The 27,128-nt window shown below is 43.4% G+C and overlaps 1 protein-coding gene and 1 long non-coding RNA gene across 2 annotated transcripts; one reads left to right on the forward strand and one right to left on the reverse strand.

The window, feature by feature from the left end:
• Positions 1-5,719: 5,719 nt before the first annotated feature.
• On the reverse strand, positions 5,720-18,472 carry SMIM13 (small integral membrane protein 13). The gene is made up of 2 exons (XM_032987763.2): positions 18,123-18,472; positions 5,720-9,365 (listed from the first exon to the last, which is right to left on the reverse strand). The coding sequence occupies exons 1-2, from the start codon at positions 18,196-18,198 to the stop codon at positions 9,172-9,174; spliced, it is 270 nt and encodes an 89-aa protein (XP_032843654.1). The 5' UTR covers positions 18,199-18,472; the 3' UTR covers positions 5,720-9,171.
• Positions 18,067-22,613, forward strand: LOC116960411. Its single transcript, XR_004406373.2, has 3 exons — positions 18,067-18,175; positions 18,757-18,791; positions 22,487-22,613. It is a non-coding gene; the product is annotated as an uncharacterized LOC116960411 (long non-coding RNA).
• The last annotated feature ends 4,515 nt before the right edge of the window (positions 22,614-27,128 follow it).

The raw sequence follows: 27,128 nt of genomic DNA on the forward strand, positions 1-27,128 counted from the left end.
TTGCAGTCAGTCCCGTCGCTTCTTCCTTCTCAGGAGGTGAGGGGAACACTGCACATTCCACCCCTGCTCCACGTGGCTCCCCTCTCGCTGCAGACAGTCCTCCATGAACCTTCTCCGCAGTGAGTCCTCCCCACGGGCCACAGCTGTTCCCATGCTGATCCGGAGTGGGTCACCCCCGCACCCCTGCACGCTGCAGTCCTCCCAGCGCCGAACAACAACAGCGGGAGCTGCTTCTCCTCTCAGAGTCCCGGCCTCCTTTAAGTGCAGATGCCTGTCCTAGTGCGGGATCCTCCACAGGTCAGCCTCTGCTCCACTGGTGACCTCCATGAGTGGCAGGGGGGTGGCCCTGCCGTCCCACCATGGGAAACAGCGGGGCTCTGCTCCGGCACACCTCTCCTCCTTCCTCCTCCTTCCTCCCACTGACCTCAGCTTTCACATAGGTGTCCTTCCCGTAACTCTTCCTCACAAGTCTCAGGCCCTCCCAGGTTTCTTTTATCAAATTCATTCTCACAGAGGTGCAGCCACTGTCACTAAATGGCTTGGACCTGACCAGAAGCGGGTCTGACTTGGAGCCAGGGGAGCTTTCAAGGAGCTTCTCACAGGGACCACCACTGCACCAACACCTCCCCGCTACCAAAAGCCCCACCACAGAAACCCAGCACACCTGCCTATACCTCTCATTACCCAGTGAACTTGGGATTTGCCCATGGAAGTTTCCGTTAGCCCGTATGTGCAGGGTCACAAACATACCTTTGTGACATCCCATGGCAGCAGGTGGTAGGCTTCCACCTTCTACTGTATGAAGTGCATTTGTTTAGTCACACTTGGGACATCTCAAGGAAACGTGTTGCTGCAGCCACCACCTGGTGTTCCTAGAAAAAAACGCTGCTCCTGTCACATACCTGTACCTTGAAACAGTGTCCTCAGTCTGTTGTGTCCCCTTCCTAGAGAAGGAAGCGCACACCGAACCCCACCAGCCCCCCACTCTCCTCCTCTCAGCACGCTGTGTCCCCTTCCCTCAGACAGGCTCACCCCGCTATCCCTCACAATTACATCTGAAGCATCCTCCAGTCCTGGTTAAAGCGTCAACAACAAGCCCATCTCATCTAACATGAACTGAGAGGAAGGGTCTTGGAGAGGGGAGAAAAATCCAGCGCGATTGTGGTATCCCCTGACGTGATGGAAGGATCCCGGCTAGTCAACCTCAGGGTGGAGTTTGGAGAAGGGAAAAATTAGAAGCCCTGTGTGGTTTAGGACTTAACACCCAGGCAAGAGGCTGGATTCAGCTCTTGCTCCTGCTGGCCATAGGGCAGAGGCTTCTTCCCCCTGCCCAAGCCCCCGCAGGGCGGGCAGTGGTCCAGCACGTGGGCAAGCAAGTCCTCTCCAGCGGTGGTCCCATCCGTGCCCCCAGCAGCGCTCCTGCTCCCCGCGGAGCCAGGCAGAGCAGCGGTGTAAGGGCCAGCGTCACCCTCCTCGGCCCTGCGAGGTGGCTGCGGACAGCCCAGGCTTTAAACCGAATGCGTTTATTCTCAGTTTTGAGGTTGAGGGTCTCACCGAGCGCTGGGGTTCATTGACAACAGCGGCAAGACCAAAAGAGCAGGCGAAGGGCCCCTCAGGCACACACCCGCACAGCTGGGGTAAGCTTTGTTTCCCTGGCAAGCCACACAGACTGAAAAAAGAATTTTTTTTTAAATGCCAGCAGCTCTCCAAGTATAAACGTTAGATTTGCTAATGGGGACTCGCTGTTACTCTTGAGTAATAAATGAGGGGGCTCAATAAAGGGAAAACAGGTTTCTCCAAATCCTTGTGCAACAAAGTCCTCCCTCCTCCCTTAGCCTTAGAATAGAGATTTATCAGCAGGATAACTCGACAAGGCTCCCACTGTATCTCTATCTCATTGCTCTTCTCAAGGATTTTGGTCTTTAATGCAAAGAAAATGTGACACAGGCTCTCTGTCCCCAAGTCTAATATTAATAATCTATTTTTAATATATTTAAAAAAGTAATATCAGACTGCTATTGCTCTAATATTAATATCAGACATGGGGAGAAGATTTTTAAAGATCATGAGCCTTTGTTTTACTTGCCCAATAACCAGCAGGATTTAGACCAGCTCTGGTGGGGCGGCATTTCACCTCACATCTCTGCAGCGAAACTATGAGAAGCATGAGGATGCGCAGTTGTGAATTGCTTTTGAATAGACGTGTATGGCAAACGTGCCCTTGCAATTGGATGGGGGGGAAAAAACCCACAAAACAAGCCCATTTCTTAAACTACTCTTCACAATGTTACAGTATGTTTGTAATACTGAGACCTGAAGAAGTGCGGCCGGAGTGTGTTTTGGTTTCATTTTCTTAAGCGCGGTGAGAGGTAAAAAAAGCAGATCCCCCTCGGCACTTTTGAGAGCTCCCCCTTCTCGAGGCAGATAATTTTCGAGGCCACTTTCCTTCACAAAGCAAAAGCCAGCGTTCCTCCTGTGCCGCAGAGAAACACACAAGCCCCCCTGGACACGGCCCCCTGTCCCACAGCTTTTTTTGGCGTGAAGCACACGGCCAGACAAGAACCAGGCTCAGCCCCTGCAGGGAGCTGCCCTGGTACTTCCCAACCCCACTAAACACCGGCAGAATTATTAAAAAAAAATACTGACAGCAAACGCAAAGGAGCTCTACGGCACTGCGGCGGCCTCCAGCCACAGAGCCTGGAGGCCCTTGCCATCTAGTGGTAAACACCAGCCCCAAAGCTCCTTTTCTGCCCAGCTGGGACACTAAAAGCCTCCAGGGTTTCGAGATAGACCTGCACTGCGAGCAGTTCACCCCGTTTAAGCAGCCAGACCAGGGATAAGCACTTTCCCTTTATCCACACCGTCACTCCAGGGTGCAGGAGAAACGTGAGGATGTCCTGAAAGCGGGGACGAGGAAAAGCAAAATCAAAGTCTGCCCCCAGTGTCTGAATCCTTTGGAAAGTGTAAAAACTGAGGCTGCAATAAGCATCGCTGCTAGCACTTAAGTGTCGCAATTGTCAAATAAACTTTCTGATTTGGGACAATAAAGTGGCTAGCACAGCAAGTCAGTAGAAGACCTGCAAATCGGACCCACAGAATAAAATTCCCCGCTCCCTGGTGTCTGCCTTGGCGTGCCCCCTGGCCCGGGGGAAGGATGAGCATTTTCCCCTGTGGCAGCAGCACCTGTGCCGGCCCTGGCCCTCTGTGAACGTGCCCCCCACCCCTCCAGCACCACTCTGTCAGACCAGCTTGGCTCCTGGAAAGACAAAGGCCAAGCTGGGCCAGGATCAGAAGCCTCAGCAGATGCGGAGCCACCCCAGCCACAAACCCAAGAGGGGGTTTTAGGGGGTTATCAGCACCCGCTGCCGCAGAGCCAGTGTGCCTGAGCCAGCCTTAGGGCTCAGCACCCTGCACCAAGCTCAGACCTCTCGCAACCGCCCAGCTTCCCCAGGCAGCTTGTTTCTCCGAGGTATTTCTCAAAGCAGGGTCTTACAGGACTTGAGGGTAGCACATCCTTACCTTCTTAAATGCCAAAACCACTCCTGTCGGGAACAACTGGTGCACAAGAGACGTATTGTGACACATTCTGCCCCAGCAAGGACATCGCCTGGTGTTTTTAAACGTGGGGAAGGGTAACAGCTGATCAGCAGGCATCGAAGGGCTGATTAGAGACACAGGAACTGCAATTAACTCAAAATAAGCAAGAAGTTCTCAGAAAGACAGAAGGCTCCTGATTAGGTCCTTAAATAAGGAGGAACAGGGCACTGTGCTTGGAAGTTTAAGACTGACTGGAATAAAAATTCCGTGTTGATGCAGCCCCAGTGGTTTAACCTCGCACACAGCAGCAGCCAGCCTTACTTCAAGCCAGAGCTAGCGTTCACTTGTGAACACACGGATGTGCTGGCAGGAGGCTTTTGACGTGGTGTGGAAATATTCTAGCACAGAGGAGAGGGAGTTGATACTGTATGTGGGCAATACTTTGATGACCCCAAAGTCACCACATTACTGCCCCCTCCCATGCTCCCTTAGGTTTTAAGGCCAAAGTTAAAGGAACATTCATATTTATCCATTTCCCGTTGTGGAAGCTGAAAAGCCCTGTGAATGGAAATGCAGGAAAATAAAGCCCAAGATGAATTTCATCTCGGCATCCCCATTTGTAGAAAGCAGGGCGACAGCCTTGCATTGAGGTCTCCTGCCTTTCAGAGACTCCTGCCCCAGGTGTCCATAGCTGTACCTCCTCCAAAGGGGGCTGCACCCCAAGAGCTCTGACGTTAGCACTGGGTAGTTGTTCTGCTCACTTCGTGACGCTGCTCTGTCCCCCCCCAGGCCCCTCTTGCCTTTCCTTTTGCCTGAAGCCGAGTCCAGCATCACTAGGTGTCCATGTAAGCCCTAGACCAGACGCAAACCCTTCTCCAGTCTACAAAGCAGTGCGGGAAAGCCTCCGTTCTATCCAGCTTTCAGAGATAACACCATATTGATTACCAACACCCACAGGGATAACAGAGATGCTCAAAACATAAGAGCTTCTGATCTACATGAAGAATACAGCTAACAGACACATATTAAAGGTTTAATATAAAACCCAGCGTATATAAATATAAACCCCATATATTAATATAAACCCCTGCCAGCTTCCAGTTTAATCCCACATAAAAAAAAAAAATCTTCATATAAATGTTACCCAAGCAACATGAATCACTGCCTATGTTTTACAAAGATTGTGTATTTATTTGTGTAGGATGAAGGGAACTGTCAGGAGACCCCTGACAGCAGACGAGTGCCCAGGGGAAGGAGTGGTACCAGCTCAAACAGCATTTGGTGGAACTTTAGGCAGAGCAGAGCTGTACAAGAGCACCTTTATCCGTTTTGCTGGAACAGCCCAGGAAGCTTTTCTCAGAATTGGTACCAAAGCAGAAAAGCAAGCACGTGTTTTACAAGCACCCGACACGGGTAGCCCCCAGAGACACCCCCAGACATACAGCTCAAACACGCAGATCAAAAGACCCAAGTGCTCAAGTTACAGAACGCCATGGCATTTTACTGTACTGGGGGAGTAGCCCACTTGTAAAAGTGAGATGAGTAGGACAATAGCAAAATAAGTAATTACCTCAAGATTAAAGGCATTTTGTCTGTGTGTGTGTGTGCACTCTGTTTTTTGTTTTGTTTTTGTTTTTTTGTTTGTTTGGAAAAAAAACCCAACCAACCAACCAAAAAAAAAAAAAAACAACCTTATTTTAATCTCTTATCATTCAGTGAAAGAATCCAGGAGTCCACTTAGGCATTTTACGTAACAGAAGTAATCGAGGATGAAGCATGCTTTCATTTCCTTCTCCTGTACCTCTTCATTCCACAGAAACTTCCTACTTTACCAGCATAGTTCCTTTTAGAAAAGCTAAAAAGTCTACAACCAATCTTAAAAGTATCAAGAAGAAAGGAGGGAGAAGGTGGCTTGATTCTTGTTGTGTTTGTTGTTTGTTTGGGGTTTTTTAATTCTTAAGAGTGAAACTACAACTTCCCAGGACAGGGCAGAAAAAACACCTTTAACAACTTCTCTAAGAGATACGCTACTCTGCACTTTCAAATGAAGCCATCTGTAGGTACTACAGCAGCTAAATGTGACCTTTGACAAGTTTTCTTTCATAGTGTTGCACACTCAAACAAGAAGTCTTACTCTACACAGGCAAAATCCCATTCAAAAAAGATCAGAAAACCACTTGGGTCAAGTACTCATATCAAGTCTGGTTACTTTATTTTTCATCTGTGCAGTCATTTAAAGGAACAGTTAATGATGAAAACAGACAACCACAGAAGCTTTAGGTACAGTATCATAACACTGAAGAAGCAAATGACCACATGGAACACATTCTTTATGCTGGTCATTTCCAAACAGAACAGAATTACATACACAGGTCTAGTACAGTGTAAAACCTGATATTAAGCAGCAAGTTGCTCACAAATTGCAGTTACAGTATATGGCATTTACTGCAAATAGCTACAGCAGCAGTGCTTAGTGGATGAACTGCATAGAATTAGCCTCATGGGCAAACATTAGATCACCACGATAATAACCTTAGTGGCTCCCTAACAGGTCTGAATTATGCAATTCAGCATGAACAGAATTGTTTATACCACTCAAATTTTAGCAATAGCTTTTGTATTTTTTCCACCAGTCTACACTGTTCGTTCCAGCCTTCACTGCAGTAACTGTTTTCAATTAACTGTCACGTACAACATTGGTAATTACTGCTTATTCAAAGTTCCACAGCCCCTGCAAAAAAGTGATACGACTTTATTTAAAATAAGAACCCAAGATACATTCAAGAGAATGGCTGCAACAATAAGGCAATAAACAGTTTTAAAAACAGAACCTACTATACAAAACAAGACCAACCGTGTAACCTGTTGCCTTCGTAAGGTTTCAGACTTGAATGGGTCAAATCAAAGTTAAGTGCTTACCCGCTAGTAACATTTCAGAAGTACACTGGTAAAAATATTCAAAGACATGAGTATATTGGACTGCCAGCAATCACAACCCAGGTCTTATCACAAGTACGCTTTCACACATACAGCTTCACTTTCACAAGCTCACATGAAGTGCCCTGTACAAAGATTTTACTACAGACTCCTTCAGGAAAAATTAAGCATTGACAGAAGACATCAGCATTCCAAAATTCTTCCAAACGGCGTAATATAAACCTTTGGCCTGCTACTAATAAGATCATTAAAGTTATACACTAGGCAGACAGCATTATTGGCAGTTATGTCACAACAACGTTAAAAAAATAGCATCAGCTGTTTAAAAAAAGAGACTGAAAATAACTCTGGGGACTGAAATGTACACCCACATACAGCAAGGAGGGGAGAAGGAAGTGGTTTGGCTAGAGCAGATGAGCTACCCACAGGTTCCACATCCATCTTATTGCATATTTGATCAGTGTCAGCATTCAAACCCGCATGGATTTTTCCTTCATTATCATGCTCCAGAGTCTTGATTCTTGCACCTTGACTAGCTACCCTGACTAGCTACACATATATTGCTGCAACTTCACATTTCTTCAGCAGCTACCAGAAGCAGAGGCCAAGCTAACTTATCTCAGCCAGGGATACCACAAGCATCAGCCTTTTGCCATCTTCTGTACACTAAAGTCTAAGTAAAAGTGAAGTGCAGTGGAGTGTCAATATCCTACATCAGTACAAAAAAAAAATTTAAAAAAATCTCTATTTGTAAGCCTATATTAGCAAAGCTCAAGACAAAGATGCTGAAGATGTTTCTTAAGAAAGAGGTACCAGTACTTGCTTAGCACTGCTAAACTGAACATCTCATCGTGTGACAAGACGTACAGACAGAAGAATATTGTGACCTTAAGTTGTGCAAGGCAAACAACCGAAAGCAGCAGGGAATAGAATTTGATTGCTTTTGCTCAGTTTGAATGATTGGGAATTTTACTAATTAAAGAAACAAAACATTGTTAGGCATTCCTTTGCCAACAGATAGCATAGAGGAAGGAGACTACCAATATTTCTACGTGTGTTTAAAGGATATGTGCATAGCACTGCCTCATCATGCTTGAAAATGTAACCCTGTAATAAAAAGCATGCTTATACATACGTGCCAGTATTAGACTCCAAAGGAAGGTCGGGGCTGATCTTATATGTTTTAATACTGAAACATCCAAATCATTTTCTGAAGTGAATGCTCTCATTAGCTTTTGAGCAGTATTCACAGATGACAAATTAAAACATAAAGGCACTAGAAGAGTGCTCTTTTCCCAGATGTAGGCCTACTTGATGAAAAAGTGTTACTGTTTTAGCCATACAGTTGAACCAAACCACAAGTTTGGAAGTCAAGGTTTAAATTTCTTAACAGCTAAAAGTACAAGACCAATTTTGTAGTCTTGTTTAAGTTTTTATACAGGGAACAATGATCCCACCACCACCACCAATCCAACCTTTGAGAGAAAACTGAAGCTGATCATGACAAGACCTGTCGGTAGTTCTCTCACACACACATCAGAGGTGGTACATGCACGTTCCTCCTCGTTCCAAAGATATCATGCATCAGTCTTCAGAGTTGCTAAACAGAAGTGGAGCTCTTCCTTCTGAAGTGCAATGTCAAAATAGCTCTATAACTCTTTCTCAAAGAAAACAGAAGCAACTGCTTATTATCAGTAAAAATCAGTAAGTCCTCCAGCAAACATGAGGTACCAAATCTGTTGCTATAACACTATCAAAGTGTTACAGTGATGCCTACCAAATTGGTCAGAATGCCTTAACTGGGTCCAGGAAAGAAGTTATGTCAGGTACCATATACCTGATGTAAAGGTGTACAAAGTGAACTAGAGAAGTGCTTAGTATCCAAAAATCCAAAGATGATGCTTCAGAATACCGAGCGGTGAGTACATCACCCAGGCACCTTCACGCACCTTCACCTCTCCAACACAAGTTGGACTTACAGTAAAAGGTTCAGGAAAAACATACAGAAACCTAGCAGGACTGTTTAACCTGTAACCCTTCTTATGCCAAAACCAAGAAAACAGGTCTTAGCGCCCAATTATTATTTTTTTTTTTAAGGACATAATAAAAACCTCCATATCACGTGCATCTAATATTGATTTTTCATATTTCATTCATACTTTTTATATGAGAACATAACTAAAATCTCACTTTAGAACACTTTCTGAAGCAGGATATTCTTTCGGTCATTTTTCAAGTTCACATGCATTCTCAAGGTTGAAGAAAAAAAATATAGATTCATATATAGCTAAGGAAATAACTCAGTTTCACTATATGTCGTTACAGTGCTGTAAAGAAAAAATAATTTAGAAACCATTTCAAGTCTAAAATGCTTACTATGTTCAGACTAATGCAAAGGCTAAGCCTATGGTCCAGGACCTGTTTTTAATCTGTGTGCAGAGATAGGAGCTACAGCAGCTCAGTGTTTTTCTGATGGAGATTTCTCTCCACCCCTCCTTTCTTCCAGTATTCTATGGCTCGCTGCTGAATCCCTCCCTGAACCTCTACCAAAGTAGCATACATTGGTAGTTCAGAAGCAAAGGTCCACAGGTATTAATATTACCTCTTAAAATCAGTTTTTCAGCAAGATCAAACCACTGAACGGCACAGTGCAGAGGTGCTTAACCTATTCATAGTTAGTCAGAAGTTCAGAGTACTTTAAGTTGTGTCTTCTGTAGGTGCCCTTCGCTGTCGAGCAGATTTCTGTCTGCCTCTCTGAGGTGAGGGTGGAGTCTCCTGTTCAGCGTCAGTCTCTGAAGGCTCGTTGTCTCCCTGTTGGGACCCCGTATCACCTATTAATTCTCTCAGGAATTTGAATTTAGACAAAAACAATTGCCAGACCACGTACCAGCCTGCAGGAGAAAGAAAAAAGGTATTGCTTAGTTACTTAGTACAGATTGATAGTCAGCTCTCAGGCAAAGTATACCAAGTGAGAAGAAAAACAAAAAATTTGATCAGCTCCCATCCTTTAACTACCAACTCTCAACCCCAACACACCCCTCCACAACATACCCACTCCTTTTTACAGTACTATAAATACCAATTTGACAGTAAAGTTTCCTCATCCAGAAGCAAACATTGAAGCTCCAGGCAAGGATCTACACATTCTGAGTTGTATTGCCACAGTGAGCAGCAGGTGGGTGATCACCATTTCACAGATAAAAGTCTTGACTGTCAGGAGAAATGTAATTTCTGTGGTTATACCTAAAATAAGGACTGAGGGTTCATTACACAGGCACTGTAAAAAGGCAGCGCTAGAGTTTCTACCCTCACTCATCAAGCACATCATTCTGAAAATCACATTTTAAAAGCTGCATTACATAATCACTATGAATCACACTTGTGGAAATCTTTAAATTAATACCATGTTTTATAATAAATCTTATTTTGAAATGCACAAGGTCTTCCTTACGTTCACTAAAGGCCCCATCCCCCAAGTTCAAGGTGCTCCCTCACCATGCCCAAATCCCATTGCAGTAAAATTAACAATCTCGGGTAAATTTATGTTCTGCTCCACTGCTAAAATGCTCTGAGTCCCAGAACTATGCAACTAAAGAGTTGAGATGGTCACATTTCAAGAACCTCTCTTGAAAAATATTTAAGATTCAGGTCCGCCTCTTTCTTGTATCAGTGTTTCTATAACAGGTAGACAAGGAACTTAAAAAACCAGATATATTTATATCTGGACCTAAATCAAAATCTTCCTCTTAAAAGGTCTCCCCTATCTAAGCATTTAGGTCAAGAGAGACTGGAGTTTTCCCCAGCTGAGGACTAGTGATACCCCTTTCCCTCTAGCCAGCCAGTCAAGTTTCATCATCCGTAGAACAGGAACATAACTTCTCCGTGAAATACACAGTGAAGTAGCATAAAATTTAAACAGCTATTTGAAAACATATGCTATATAAGCATCATTTGCAACACCAAAAACCATCTGTCTTGCATAGAGCTATAAATTAGTACTCCCATTCTCTGTTCAGAACGTCTTGCTAGCTATTCAAGCCTGTACTGCTGACCTGTGCAAATAATAAGAACCCTATTTTACAGGGCTAGGGAAATCTGTCCTCCCGATGACACTGCTGTCAGCAGAAACAGACTTCTGAGTGTGGACAGTAGGGGTGTATTAGGGAAGGGGAAGAAAGATTAATAAGTGGCACTTGTGTAACCCCAGCACCATTATTTTTCTTCCTCTTCTGTAATCAGTCAGGCCAATATGAGGAGGCCATTGCTTAGGGTGAGATAAGATCTCACCCTTCCTTTCTCTCCCTCCTGGAATACTTCTCACATCCTTCAGACTTCTAATTTCCATAACTTCTCTGCTGCTGAGGAGAGCTGGAGGAAAGCTTTTATATGACAACCTTTTATAATCTAAATTAATTCCTAAAGCCTACACCAAGTATTTCCTTTTCCATTAATACCACAACCTTTAAATGATTTGTGATTAAACTGAATCTGATGTCCCACAAATGCATTAAATCCCCCTGCACCTAAAAAACCCTCAATGGCAGATGCCTGGTTTCGGCATCTTTTTTGTTTTCAGATCTAGAAGAACTGAAGTAACAACTTTTTGAAAGTTGTTTCTATTGAGGGGTATTTCAGGTCTCTGGGACCTTCAATGCTTTGTGCATTCTGAAGACTAAACCAATGCGTTTTTCTCATGGGTCTAAACATCATTAGAAGTAATCAAATTTCCAAAAGTCATGCTCATTTCTAGTCCACATGGGAAGGAAAATGCATAAAATATTCCAAGTGAATATAGGTCACTTGCATGAAAGTGAGATCTAAGCGGAATATTACAAGCCATTTAAAAATGTTTTCAACTCTTCAATTTGTTGACAGACAAAATTTGAGACACTAGACTTAGAAGTGCATGAAAAGCATGTGGTACATTCTACTAAATCCACTCAAGCACATGGAGGGGGGAGACACACACTCTCAGATAGACAGTTTGGTTGGGTTTGACTTTTTGCTTGGTTGCTTAAAATCCTACCTAAAACACTTGCAAAGTGAATTACTGTGAAACAGACACATTACTTCCAGATAACACCACAGAGCAGGGAGGAAGAGCCAAAAATATTCAGGGCCTTCCCAAAAGATCTATAGGGCATGACCTGAATATATTTGGTATAAATAAATACCCTGTTGAGAGAGGTACTTTAACTTAGGCTAGATAAAGCAGAGCACATGCTTCCTCTATCACTGCAGAAAGGCAACTTACACAATTACCATTGGCAGGGGGAGAAATTCAGAAGAACATTCACAGTTAATTCTCAGACACTCTCACAAAAAGCAGCATGAATTCCCCCCCACACACACACTTTGTTTGAATTAGCGCACAATGGTCTCAGTATCCAAAATACAAAGTACTAAAAACAGACTTTAGAGCTCTCTAGCTCAAGACTACAAACAAGACACTGTAAATAAATCACCCAACAAGACTGGTTATAGTCGACAAACAACCCGACTCATGATAACAGCCAGCTGAAACAAACCACAATGCAGCGCATTGAAAAGAAAGTTACAGCAGGCTCAGTCAATGCTAATAGTGGGAGGGCAACCAGGCTGGAAAACTAGAGCCTCAAAACCTCACAAGATCTCCCAGCCTGTAGCAGAGACATTTAGATAGAAGGTAATCAAAGCAGAAAGATTTCTTTCTTTCACTTGCTCTAGTTACAGAGCCAGCTGGGATGGAAAGCTTAAAAAAAAAAAAAAAAAAAAAAAAATCCCCAAAACAAACACACTTGTCAGAATCAAGTTAAGACTGCCTCTTCAGCTGAGACTCCCTGTTGCCTCACTGTTACTGTACAAATAGGAATTTTCTTGGAAATACCCTGACTACTAAAGAACAAGTTATTCGGGGTAAGAGAAACATTCTCCAGCAACAGTATCAACTAAATACACCATCAAGCAAAACCACACACACAAAGCCTGGAGGCAGATTCACAGTACTGAGTTACTTCTGAAATCAGAAGACAACACATCTATTAATTTCTCAGCCTAAGAGCATTGCAAAATGGTAACACGCAACATCATGCCACACTGAAGAAATGTAAGTTACACAATAGCGTATTTTTTCAAATAAAATAATTGTAAAGTAATTTAAAATACATCCAAAGGAAAAAACAACAACAACAAAAAAAAAACACAAAAAACCCAAAACAACAACAACAACAAAAAAAAACAAAAACAAACAAAAAACCAAAACAAAAACAAAAAAAAAAAACAAAAAAAAAAACCCAAAAAAACGGGCATTTCCTTGCATTCTTGTCTTTATGCAGCTCGGTTTAGCTTTGCAGCTCTTTTCCTGTAGAGCTCTTCCTGGACAGGTAACTGACACCACCAGTTTGCATCTCAAATGCTTCCACTTCGTTCAGGTGAGCCATTCTCAAAGAAGTCCTGCTGGTTTCACCTCACCACACACAAAATACTTGATTTGAATCAGCCTTCCACAGTGCTGCCTTTATTTTCTTTAGTCATTCGATTTCCCTTTGCAGCTAATCCTTACCATGATTGAACCTATGGAAGCCAAACAGCACACCAACAGCGATTTCATGCACTCAGAGCAGGGGCTCCAGCCCTTGGTGCAGCCGACACCTCCAACCCAGAGTCGGGAAATCTGATCTACCACAAACAGACAGTATTTTGCTTTTAGGAAAAACTGCAGCTCCCAGCCTTGCAGAGTTTAGTAGTACTCATTAAAATCTGGGGGCCACTGTCTCACTTAAAACACCACAGCCAGGTGCCATCGGAAGATATTTAAGCCACATTTGACATTGTGCCATCAACATGTCAACCTCTCTCACAAATGATGATGAAATCTGTTTGCAAAGATGGGACCACAAGTCAAAGCCTCTTTTATTGACTCACACGTAGATGTATGTAGCATCTATGCAGTATCAGGACGTTAAACTGATTTTATTATTTGACTATGCTTCATTAAAGCTACCTTTTCTGTTACTTCCCAAACCAGCTCTTAGTTATTTGTAAAGGGGAAAGAAACAAAATGATCCGACTACAGCGTTACTCCCTCTCCAAAGGCGAGGAGTTCCATGTATTTCATTTACCTTATACTGGCTTCTGTGCAAAAGCTAACAGACAGTTTTCTTTACTGGAGCACATTTTCCTCTTCCATTTGAATCAGGAAGAGCAAACAAAACAAAAAACTCTGGCTAATATGGAGTGCTGGGGTAAAGCAACCTGATTTTTCTTATGTGAAATACAAATAATCAAGAAAGGAAGGAAGGTGATGTAACAGGACAAGACAGTCTGAAGATCTGGTTTCTATTTCTGACCTTACTATGGATTTCCTGTGCAGTCTTGCAAGATCTTTTTACCTCTGTGTCCCTACTGATTTGAAAATGAGATGCTGTTACTCCAGCACATAAAAACTAATTTAGAAAGAGGGTATCACCAAGGTGAATGTTGCCTGTATTCAAATGCTGAAGTGTCCATCACAGAAAATCTCAAGCAGCTATAGCACAAAAAAAAAAAAATAAAGAGCAAAAAGCTCTAGATGCTAACCTGAGATTTGAGAGCTCTACTGAGCTCTGCGCCAGATGTTTTTTGTGATGACAGACAAGTCACTTCAATGCTGCGCTGTTTTTAATGTGTAGATAATACACTGCCCCAGTGGATAGCTTTGCTATGGAGAAGATCAGGCCAAAGGAAGAGTACACTACTGTGATACTGGAATAATGGAAGACATCAGGTGACACAGTGCTGGGTTCAGCACAGCTCCTTAAACCTGCTCCGTTTAATGCAACGCTACCACGTGCTGCCCACTGACTGAAAGAAAACTTGCTCTCTTCCTATATCCCATTCATAACAGTTTCAAAACTTGGCTTCAAATTAAAGGGTATTTTCTCTTTATTGCTGTTCTAATCAAGCACGATTTTCCTCGTCTTTTGAAGTATTTTACAATATTGACTCATTTAAGGTAGTTATAAAACTGTTTAAACAAAGCACTAAAGATAAAGTTACTCAGGTAGAACGTAGGGCTCAAGTGTTTTCCCATCTGCACCTCAATTCAAGACTTGTTAAGCAAAACATGCATTTGTTTCAGCGATTTTTGTTTTAAGGTCATGTCTCTCAAACTGTATCTGATTAACCTCTTGACAAACGAGACAAACTCTTCCACCTGCTCCACTGAAGGAACTTCTGCAATTTCACATGGCTCCCTGCATTACTACACTGGGAAAATAAAACAGAGGTAAGCAGTACTGGAGTTCACCTTGGCAGGTATTTTATCTTATCCTTGAGTATGCACGAGTTCCTCGCATCTGCAGAGGAACACAGAATAAGCAATGAGACTGCCAGAGAGAAACCAGAGAAAGGAAATCAGAAAAGGTGGGAATAAAACAAAAGATGCATGTTACCTTACTCCCACTTTTAAATAAACAACTGAAAAATTGCTGTGTTTACAGCCCCTCAATGGTTTCTATGTCAGATGTGATCAGTTTACAAATAGAGATGTTGCTAGCTGCCAGCCTTCCATGCTTCCTAACAAATTCAGATTAACACTGAAAGTAGCAGTTGCAAGCATCCAGAAGTGTTTAAAAGAAATCAGGTCATTTATTCAAAGTACTTCTATAGACATAAAATTCCTAATTCAGGCATAAACATTTGCTTTTCACACAGCTGAAGAACTGGTCCAAATAACTTCTGACAGTTTGTGCTTTGAATTTTGTCTTTTCACTGTAGAAAAAAGACAAAATGAGGTTTTCCCCCATTATTTAAGTTTTGATAGAACCTATCACATCATATTTGTGATAAACAGCAGAAATCCACATGATCCTCGGATGTCTCCTGCATATTTAAGTCTATTGTTCTCTGCAAGAATTCACACCACGAGCCCTTTTAAGCCACTCAAAATCCAAGCTACAGCTCCTTAGGCTCTTGACCCTGTAAGACCTTTTCATAAGGCTGTTTCAAGACATCAATACATCAGATGGCTGTAAAATATTCTTATAATCAGATCGAGCTTACTCTAGATTCTATCCAGCCATTCTTGTATCAGATTTGCCCACTGATTTGTATATATCACTGGTTGGCATTTACTCATATCCTGTCATACACAGCACTTGGTCACCCTGGGAGTCTAACAGGCTGTAAAGAATAGGAACCTGTAGGTAAGAAGATGGGTAGGAAACTGCCTATCACTGGTACAGATAAGCAATAATGAAGTTGGAAGTAGCTGTACTCAGTTTTTTCTAGTATTGGTCTTGACACCGTTTTCCTTTAATATTTTTCATTAATAATCATGGCACAAGAACAAGAAGTGTGCCAATGTTAATTAATAAATGTTGTATGATGAAAAAAAAAATGATTACCAATGCTGTAAATCATTATCAAATCCTACTAAGTCATTTCTAACCGTGTAACAGTTCAAATCCCCCCCCACCCTCCCCAAAAAAACCAACCCACCAGCTTCCTGTGTGAGATACTTTTGAAATCTAGGTGCTTTTAGCAATCATTTTATAAGCTCTGATACTGTTGAAAGTAAAATTTAATGAATGATTCAAAGTAAAATATGCATTGAATCCAAGTTGATTGTACAATGCATAAATCCAAACTGCTAAGTATTTACAAGCCACTTAAAAATAAAGTAATTAATTACTTTTGCTCTCCAAGCAAGAAAAAACTAGAGAGATGTAAGTTAACAGCAAAGATAGAGATCCTTAGCATTTCAATTCTATTTGTCACATACAGACAAAAGCAGAAAGGCCTGGAGAAAGTGACACCCATTTCTGCTTCTGAACAGCACATTGCAAAATAATTTTAATCTTTCAGCCAAAGAGTAAGCAGAGATCTCATATGCATACTCTGAAAACATAAAAACCCGAGCAAGTATCACATCTCATCTTCTAAAAGATTAAAAGGTGCCAGACAACACCTAATGAGTATATAGAAACTCGAATAAATATCCACCTAGGTCTCCATTTAGTCTGTAACAATGGACAGCACAGGATGCAGAGGAAAAGAGCACAAGACCAGGGAAAGTATACAAGGTGCACCCACATATACCCTTGCAGTCCCAGTTACCTGTATTTCAGAAATTTCCTTACCTAAATATTAGTACCATAGCTTAAAGATGTTGACCTTTCTACCATAAACTTTAAATGATAAAAGTTTCAGCACCCAAAATATTCTTTGTTAATGAGCTTGCAACTTATTTCCCCACTGTGTAATAAAAGCTTTTTGTTTAAGCCTGTTGTTTGATCATGTAACTTTAGGTCTTCCATTTCTTCTGTAACGAAGAAATTTCACAACCATTCCCAGTTCACCTTTTTGATTCTACTCTGTTTATAACCATAACCCTCCCTTTAGTCATCTATTTTTCAAGCTAGACTGATCTAACCTATTTAGAGTTTTTTTCATGCAGAAATCATCACGCAGCTCTCACCATCCTAGCTTCTTAAAAATAAACTAGGATTATGATTTTTTTTTTTTAATAAGGTAATAAATTTTAACAAGAAAATACAGTTTGAGACACAGGCACACGGTAGATTCCTGCAGCAATATAATGTCATTTTCTATTTTATTTCAATCTTCTAATGTTTGATTTTCCTATTTGCTTGCTATAAAGCATTAAACAGGTATTTTGAAGAAGTGCTTGCAATTAGTTCAGCTCCTCCTCTCTTTGGAATACTAACAGCTCAGTTTGAAGCCATTATACTTCCCCACAGAAATTATGTATGCACACATTTCACACTTTATGTGCATTACTCCATACATGTTAATATTGGATTTCACCTCCCATTTTACTATCCAGTCCCTTGATATTGCAAAATCTTTTCCCAACGCTTTGCCATTTTGACCACAATTAACAATTTTTTAAAGTGATCTCCGCTCACTCTTCCCTTTGCTCCCTTGGTTTTCAGAAATCACTTATAAACCCATCTGGCATTTGCGTTTTATCTCACAAGCCTTTTGCCACAGGGTATGGCATATTTGAGTCTGGTGGTGGTGGTTTTTTTTTTTTTTTTAGAGCTTCAAGTTCAACATATTGATCGCAACACCCACACGCACTACACTGCTGACTCCTTCCAAGAACTCCAGCAGACCTGCAAGTCGTGCCTCTCATTGACATAACCCTTTTCTCTACATTTAAAAAAGAAAAATAAATCAAGTCTTGGATCCGCATAAGAAAAAAAAAAACGCCCAAGAGCTGCTCTCCAACTGTTCTAGCAAACAGATGTCAAAAGCTGAGTGGTACCAGGAGGAAGTTTACTTCTTCCATTCACTGGCATTTCAGACCCATGTACAAGCTGCACAGAGTGGCCCGCTCCCTAAAAGAGAAAAAAGCTGTCAGCTTCAGATTAGTCACCGAATTAAGATCTGGAAGCATTTCAAGGCTCAAAATTATTTGGAAACAAAGAGAAGGCGGCGCTGTGAACCACCCGCGATCCCCCACCCCGCCCCCCCCGGGCCCCGGGCCCTTTCATTTCCTCCAGTCAATCCGAGCAAAGAGGAAGCACCAGGGAGAACGGCGGGGGGGGTGTGTGAGAGGGGATGAGGGGGCGAAGGGGAATGCGACCCCCGCACATCCAGCCCAGGCCAGCCCCTCCCGCAGCCCCTCGCCCCCTCCGCCGCGGGGAGCGGGCGGGACTCACCGCACAGCATGAAGAGCAGCACGCAGGCCAGGGTGGCCACGATCACCACAAAGGTCAGCCCGATGCTCTGCCACATGGCGCCGGCACCGCCGGGGGCCTCTCCCCGTTAGCCGCCCAAGGCCCGGCCCGGCCCACCCTCCCCGCACCGGCGGGGCTGAGGCGACGGCAAAGGCCCCCCGGCGGCTACGGGGAGGGGGAGGAGGAAGAGGAGGGGGAGGAGGAAGAGGATGCCGCGCCTCGCATTGCTGCTCCCAGGGAAAAGAGGGGGCAGCTCCGCGGCCCGGCGGGGGGGAGCGGGAGCGGCGGCGGCACCGGCGCCCTCTGCTCCCGCCGCTTCACAGAGAGTCGGGGGCGGGCCCGGCGGTGCGGTGCATGCTGGGAGCTGTAGTCCGCCTCCCGCCCCGGCGGGCGGGAGAGCGCGCCCCAGCCCTCCCCGTCGCGACCACAAGTCCCAGAGGGCAACGCGCCGCCGCGCCGGCGGCGGGGTGGGCGGTGCTGACCTGAGGGCAGGGCTGAGGGGAGGCAGGGCTGGGGGCGGGCAGGGCTGAGGGAAGGGGTCAAGGGCGGGTCTCCCGTTCGGGACCCCTCTGTTGACATTGTAGAGGTGCATCAAAGCTGCTCTTTCCCATTCCAGGGAAATCGGGGGAAATATCTTCCGGGAATCGTGAGGTAAGTGTGAGATGATCTTGCCTCCGAAATGGGTTTTGCTTTATCACTGGGATACGGTTATAACTTTCCTCTGGAGTGTAAGAGACACGGGTTAACATTTCGAAAACTACTGGAAATGACCGGTTTGAACGCACAACTGCAGAAGCCTGATTCCCTGTGGAGATGTCACCGTTGCAGTGAGACGTCAAAGAAAGCTAACCCAGTTCTTCTTTGTGTTTCTTTTACGGATTATTTAAAAATCTCCCCTTCTAAGGGAAGGTAAAAACTCTTGGTTTTCCTGCTCGTTGAGCATGCCACACGCCTCCTCCTTTCAAGATACCTGTAAACCAGAACTACCTGCACATGCAGTCCCCCATTCACATTCTTAAATTTGCTGTCACTTCGCCAAATCAAACCAGAGTTCTTTCTTTCCATTCCTAGCCTTCTCTCCCGTCACTCCCAGCCCTGTTTAACACTGCCTAAACCACTCGGCACGTCTTGTGCAAGTATCGTTCAACATGAAACATGTTTTCTGTTATTTCTCAATAATTTTGATATGTCTCCCAATCTTTAAATGCCACTCTCATTCTAGCCTAAGCAGTTGTTACACATGCTTAAGCAAGGTTTCTTCCATACTGCAAACAAACAGCAATCCAGTAACAGTTACTACCATATTAACTTTTGAAAAATATTTGATCTACCTTGTAGCTACACTGTTTTGTTTCCCTGATTTTTTTTTTTTTTTTAACTTATCATCTACAGTTAGAGTGAGGTCTCTAGGTATGGGACAGCCACTTTCTCTTTCCAGTAAAATAGCTGTCACATTTTAAGGATATTAAAATGTTTTGTATACATCATCCTATGGTTCCAAGCTGTTTTACTAATAGTAACTGATTAATTCACATCACATCCCCAAGCACTGCAGAACTACCCAGCATTTGTAGCTGAAGAAATAATTGTCTTGTAATTCATTAATTTGGGAGAAATAAACATATATTATCCATATATATAGATCATAGATACACATGGATGCATATATACGTGGTTCATATATATATATGCTCAAATATACATGATACCATCCAGGGCAGTATACTAGGAAATAAAGATGAAAACAGGTAGCAATTAGCCTTCTCATATTACACTGCACAGGTAGAAGAGGGCCTTTTAATCAATGTATATTCAGTTTGGAAAACCTTATTTTTATTTAAGTGTCCCTTTCTCTAGCATATCCACCAAGCTAATCACCTTGTTATAGAAGATGATTAGGTCAGTCAAGCAACATTTCTCATTCGTAAATCTATGCTGACTACTCACAATCACCTTCTTGACCTTCATATGTTTGGAGATGATTTCCAGAAGGATTTTCTTCATGACGTTTCCAGGGACTGAGGTGAGGCTCACTGGCTTGTAGTTCTCCAGATCTTCCTTCTTGCCCTTCTTGAAGACAGGATAAATGCTCCTCAATCTCATCTGGTTTTCAGGAACCTCTTCCACTGTGAGAAGCTACACTGTATTTCAAAGATAATTGAGAGTGGCCTCAGTGACATCAGCCAGCTCCCTCAGCAGCCATGGACGCAACTTCTAAAGCCCCACGGACTTACATATTTCCAATTTAAGTGCTCCCTAACTGGTCTTCCTCCACTGCTCCAGACTCCCTCTGGCCTGGTGGCCTGAGACTGCTGAAGGTCAGTATGAATAAAGTACTGACATTGTTCTCAGGACAGGCAACAAGCTGTTTGGGTTTTTTTTTTAAGACTTTCTAGCATAGTGGCTGGAGCACCTAAATGGGAGATAGAAGTTCTAACCCCACAAGCATAGGCAAAGGGTAACTGTGGATGCTATGCTCCAACCAAGGCATGAGATCAAAGAAACAATTCCTCCTCCAACCATTTGGTGAATACAACCTTTGCTATCCCATTTTTACTAATACATGAAATAAAGCCTTTTGTTTGGGCCTCTTGGAACACATTGTGTCTATTGAAACATACATACAGATTTCTATCTGTGTGAGCTGATGCAGGCGGAATGCAGGAACAACCACAAAACCACAGATGAAATGCAAAGAGTAAATTTATTCTTGTAACCTTGTGACCTGGGGGATCTCCGCAGCAGCATCCGGGCAGAGGCACACAAGTGGAGACACAGGGACCGTGGAGCTCGGTCCTTGATAGCCAGAAAAAGGAGAAGAAATAAAAGATCTCAAACCTGCTGCTTTCACCTGTATATATCAAGGATTTTCACAGGCATAGTTTTCCACTGTGCTTTGATCTTTCCCACAGAGGGGCAGGAATCTCAAGGATGTTCGATAAGGTGCCTCTGAGTCTATCACAGGCCTATGTTATCTAAACACCGTCACGCACACAAAGCTAAACAACAATTAGGATGATATATGTGTTTTTCGACACCCCAGCTGCAAGCCACTTGAACATGTTTACAATCCTCCTTGCCAATCTTCCGTTGTACTCCCACACCATCTGAATGAAAAAACCCAAACATAATAAGTATTTTATCTAAGACTTTTCTTCAGACCAAAGTTGAGTTACATGAACACATACACAGCTGTCCCACTAGATAACATTTCATGTGCTAATGTGCCAGGAATCTGTACCAATACCAATGGTGATGCATTTGGGATAAGTGAGCTACAATGTGGGTATTGTTATTTTTCAAAAGCCTGTGAAATCACACAAAAGAAAAAAATTATTAGTGCTGGAAAGATGAGGTTTTCTAATCACCGGAGTTCAGAAATAAGGTTGTTTATACAAATCTAAGCTTGTTCTATCCAGTTCCTTATGTGCAATATAGACTTACAGAATCGAATATAGCTCACCCATTCCCTGAAGAGGATGGAAAAACTCCCTGATGATGTCATTACAGCCTTTTATCATTATCTTGCAACAATTGCTCCCTGTGTACTATCAATATTCTACATTTAATACTTTTTCCTATGATGCTCAACACCGATCAAACTTTTCACATCTTCTCTCTCAGCGTGTACGACCACGTAGGCGTTGAGGCATGTTTTGGGGGTGGAGGGAAGAGGATGGTCAGGCGTCATCAAGCAACAGAGGGCCTCTGCTGAACGGCGTGCCGGACCATGGCTCGGCTCAAAGCAGCAGCGTCTGACGTGCCTCCGCAGGGCAGCAAGGGCACACAACGCTGCAAATAAGGGCGAAAAAGGCTAGTGATGGGGAAGAGGGGTGCAGATACAGAGGGCACAAGCCTTACTTTCAGGGTGTGAGAGTGGATGCATCTAGACGAACCGGTTGGTTCACAGCAGTCAGTTGACTTGTGTTTGTGTTTGTGTAGCAAGACAAAGTGAGGGATGTTCTTACCCCTCGTTCACCAGGGAAAGGATTGAGGCTGAAACATTCATTTGAAGTATCAACTGGTTTTGGACATGCCCCTTTCGGCCTCCCTTTCAGCCGGTAGATAGGGAAAATGGCACGTTTCCCTTGCGTTCAATTTATTTGTAGCACAGCTTTCACTGATGTCAGGTGCAGCTGTAAGTGCTCAGCACTTTGACAAATCTACACCGAGTTACCTTGAGGCAGACAGCAGAAGGAAGAACGAAATCATTGACAAGATGTAGGAAAAAGATATTTTAACGATCTCCTGTAACCACATAGAAATTATTTTATATAAAGAGTGTATTCTAGTCCTGAAAAGGAATTTCAGCCACTTTAACTGGATTATCTTTTCTCTTCTTCCAGACCCTTGCATCATTCATGGCCTGTTTGTTTATTATCATTTGCACCGTGCGTTGATGAAGCAAGACTCTTGCTGAAGGCTGTTGTTGTGAATAAGGCTTATTAAAATGAATATGCACAAGAAAAGCAAGTTAAATCCAGGCAGATTTTATTCTCCGGTGTCCTAATTTTTTAATCCTTCTCTTGGCACATACAGTATCTCTGAAGGTAACTGGCAACCATACCAACTACTGGAGCCAAAACAACGTATAGGAGCTTGACTGCCTATCACTTGTACCCCAGAAGTTAGCCAGGTAGTGACAGCTGATGTGGACAGTGCAAAGTGTAGCCCTTTCTTCTATTCAGAATGTACTCGCTGACCTTCCCCCCACTACCTTTCTTTTGGCATTAATACATTTCTACTCCCAGGGGCAGGAGTACAGAGAAAGCTCCCTTCCCTGCCTTCCCCTCTGTGCTACACCATTGCACATCACCCTGTGAGCTCTTTGGTGTAGGTCTCAAGACAGCAGGACCACGATCCCAAACTGGGACCTCCTGCTACCCTACCACTAAATACTAGTGGGTATGAGAGGGATCATGCAGGCCCACTCGCAAGGCACAGCAAGGTAACGCCGCCACCAGGCTCCTCGCAGGAGACGTGCAGACCGTGAGGAAGAGCGCATCGGACTACGGTCTGTTGTAACGCCTCAGCTTCGGCTTGTGGTGCGGAGCCATCAATCTTTTCCCAGTCCTTGGCTAACTTAAATGAACAACACAGAGTGTTTATACGAAGTTGTTAAGCATAAGAGGGATGAGAAAGTTCCATTTATGTAAATTTATAGAATACCAAATGCATAACTAAACTGTATCTGTAACTGCAGCCAAGGACTTTTCTTGGACACGTTGCAATTGCTTTCCAGCTTTAGCAAAGCCTTTAAGAGTAGATACCAGCAGTATTACTTTGTTCCAAAAGAGGGTGCTAAAACATAACATGTATTACAAAAACTTCAAAGCTGAGCAATTGCTCAATCCGATACTTCCTCCAGCATAAATTTATTGTGTCTTAGATTATATTTTATGTCCTTGCAGCTGGCAATTTAATACAAGCTTTAGCCTTAGCTGTATAGACATGTTACACCAGCTATAGTTTCAAAAACAACAAGCACTGAAGAAAATGACATTACAGAAAGAACCGACCATACCAGAGAATAACAAGAAGACAAACTTTCAATTTTTTTTTTTGATAAATTACAAAGTCTTTTCACTTTAGCCTGTTTGCTCAAATTTGATTCAATGCAGTTTTCTTACTGACAGTCCTTAAGCACTCACTGAGAGCTAACAAAAATTCTGTCACCCTGACCTTGTAACTCCCCAGGATGTCACTAGCAGAACCAAGATCTTTAGATACACAACCATTGTCCTGTGCCAATAAAATCAGAAAAAGAATGGATAACAGAAGAAAGAACCTCTTTCATTTGAGCTAGCTGCTCAGGGAAAGAGGAGTCATTTTGCCAGTGAGTTGGACAAATGCTACTGACAGGACGATTTTGCCACACAGGCAGGTCCTGAGTTTAAGTTCATTTATTCCAAGTTTTGGAGGAGATCATGATCAAGAGCAGTATTTGGTAATGGGAGACATGTCTAGTTTCACTGTTCTTTCTCAAACTAAAACTTTAACCCACTGACTGAAACTTTGCAGAGGTTGAGAATTGCCGGTAGTTGGCTGCTCAGCGGTACCTTGTCCACCCTGTTTCCTGCTGAGCTGCAAACTCTTTGGGACCTAGCAGCTCGGAAGTCATTGCAACTCAAAGTTGCTTTTCCTAAGCTGCAGAGATATTCAAAACCTGACTTCACAGAGCTCTGGGCAGCTGGCTGTAGGTGGCCCTGCTTGAGCAGGTAGGTTGGACCAGATGATCTCCAGAGATCCCTTCCAACCTCAACCAGTCTGTGACTCTGTCTGTTAGGTAGTTTGTGACAAGGTCCAACCTGAAACAACCCCTGCTCCAGCAGGACTCAAGCTAACTCCCTGTGGTATTTCACCATGATCAGTAGTTGTTGTATAACAGCATCGCCCCAGAATGAAGTGCTGTTTAAATTGCCTCCACTTACTCTCCTTGTTTCCAAGGTCTTTCAGCTGAAACTAAGCAATTCCATTTGTCCACATATTGACTTGGTTTTCTGCCTTTCCTCTCAGCACAACATACTGTTCAGCAACCAGTCAAACCTAATGTGCATGGCAGAGGTCTGCTGTGCTCAGTGCCTGGGATCCAACTAAATGCATGGCATCACCCTCCATCTAAAACAGATGAGTCCAAATCCTGCCACAACCCTTAAATCTCCAAATTCAGGTCATTAGAGAGGTGTTAAAAATACCTGTAATACTATTAGAGCTTCTTTCAGATGCCACCAGAATCCTATTTGCTTCCTATGTGTGTCTACATTAGAGACATTATTGCTTTGGTAAAAAATAAAATTGCTACTATAGAAGGAAACTACATTAATTAGTATTAATATAATGTGTCAGGTACAAGGAACTCAAGAAATTAGAAGTGTTACATCTTTGCCAAGCTTGAACATATGTTTCCATTCCAATTTAGACGAATTAAAACAAGAATAAAGAGAAAAAAGTTTTGTCTTACCGGGTTCTTAGGCCTGTATTTGACTTGACACACTAACTCCAGCCTGTTTGGACCAGAAAGAAATTGGAATAAAAGTGGTGAGGCTGAAGTACTCCAATGCACTGTGTCACTACTATGGTTCTCTCTCAGTCAGCTTCCAAATTGCTCCTTGCTTTACAGCACCTAAAGAGTAATCTTTTGGACAAAGAGGACAATTTTCTGCTTAGGGAACAACTTCTCTGGGGACAGAATGGATATCAAAAAGTATTTCTCTTCAATATTTCAACATGGTCTGTAGTGATGCAGAAAGAATTGAATAATCTACCAAAAAGATGAATTAGAGGAAAGGCTGGCAGGTCAACCTCAGGAATTGCAGCAGTTCGGTGTCGACTAACACGCCGGGATTTGGAAGCTCAAGCGAACAAGTTAGCGTCTATAGAAGGGGACTAGAAGTTACATGAGGATACACTTTCACGTGAAGCTTCTGGCAGCATCATGGCTGGGCAGGCAGCCCTGGGAAAACAGCCATTCTCACAGCCCTTGGCGTACCTCTGCACTGGGGTCCAAGAAAAAGCGAGGGGTGAAGTAGTAGATGGACAAAACTCCTACCAGGAAGGAAGTCTTGAGGGTTAGGACATCAGCGCTACATCGAGGGCAAATATAGCCCGTCTATACATCAAGTACACTTTAATTTGTGAACATGTACCCGTCCTGCACCACACGTGGTCCACTTAGCTTAATTTCCACTGCTTGTGCTACCGAAACTGGGAAAGACTGTTCTCTGAGCCCTGGTCAACAAAACTCTGAACAGACAGAATTGAGAGGGCAGCAATGGGAGCACATGGACAAATGGGTCATTTTTGACAAGTTCGCATTTAAAAAAGAAAATAAAAATGAAGAGGTTTAATATTTTAAAAAATATTGTGTTGGTTTCACATGCCAAAGACTGCTTTATTAAAAACAAGAGAAAACAAGCAGGATATTTTCAATAAGCTTTGATAGTTCAAATCAATGTTTTATAGGAGATATAAGGCTTCGTTAGAATTCAGAATAAAAATTGGTTTTGAAGGTATGAAATTTTGTGCTTGTTCCACCAAGCACAAAGCCTCCCCTCTTCCCTGACCTTTTTGTGTTTATATCAGTGGCAGAGTGGTGACAGAGTCAGTAGCTCCTGCTCTGTGTGATTTTTGCCTCTTCCCTAGCCAACATAAATAAATATTTGCTTTTCAATTCCTTACTAATAGACAGATCTCCAGGCAGGAGCCACAGTGACATTGGTCCCACCCTGGGATGGTGCGTGGAGGACTCAGGGCTTCAGGTCAGAGAATTTACCTGCAAATATGAGTTCTGGGCTATAGACTGAACCCTTTGTGAAACACAGCAGAGTCACACTGGGATCACAGTAGCCAGCCAGTGCCCCCATCTGCCCCTGAAACGGCCTGTCAGTGGAGATCCCTCTGAACTGAATCTTCCCAAGGGCTTTGTCAAAGGCTGATGGCCACTACCCACAGTGATGCCTCAGGCGGCGGTGAAACAGCCCCTTTAACCTTTTCCCCTTCTCAAGGGCTGCATCCCCACCTCCCTGCGGTTGCTCACCACCCTCTCCCCATCCTCCCTCTAGTCCTCCCCTTCCAGGTGCATGGCGATGCCGCCGGGAGCTGTGAGCATCCTTCCCTCCCCAGGGCCACCAGGACCCAGCCTTCCTTCCCTCCCTCCTGTCCCGGTGTGGGCTGGAATAGAGTTAATGTTCCTTTTTGGTAACTAGGATAGTGCTGTGGTTTGGATTCAGCTTTGGGTTTGGTATGAGATGAATGCTGATGGCTGCTGCTGGGATTTCAAGGACTCTCCAACTCCCCACATCCTGCCTGTGTGGAAGCTCACAAGAAGCAGGGAGGGAGCACGGCCAGAGCACCAGACCCAAACTGACCGATGAAATATTCCATATCATGTAACATCATGCTCACTGTATAGAGGAGGGGTGCTCGGGAAAGGGCTCGCTCTCTCTCGCTTCTGGGATTAAGATTGCAGGGTCTTGGTATTTCAGGATC

The sequence above is a fragment of the Tyto alba genome, unplaced genomic scaffold (genome assembly GCF_018691265.1).
Source record: "Tyto alba isolate M040663 unplaced genomic scaffold, T.alba_DEE_v4.0 Super-Scaffold_48, whole genome shotgun sequence".
NCBI lineage: Eukaryota > Metazoa > Chordata > Aves > Strigiformes > Tytonidae > Tyto > Tyto alba.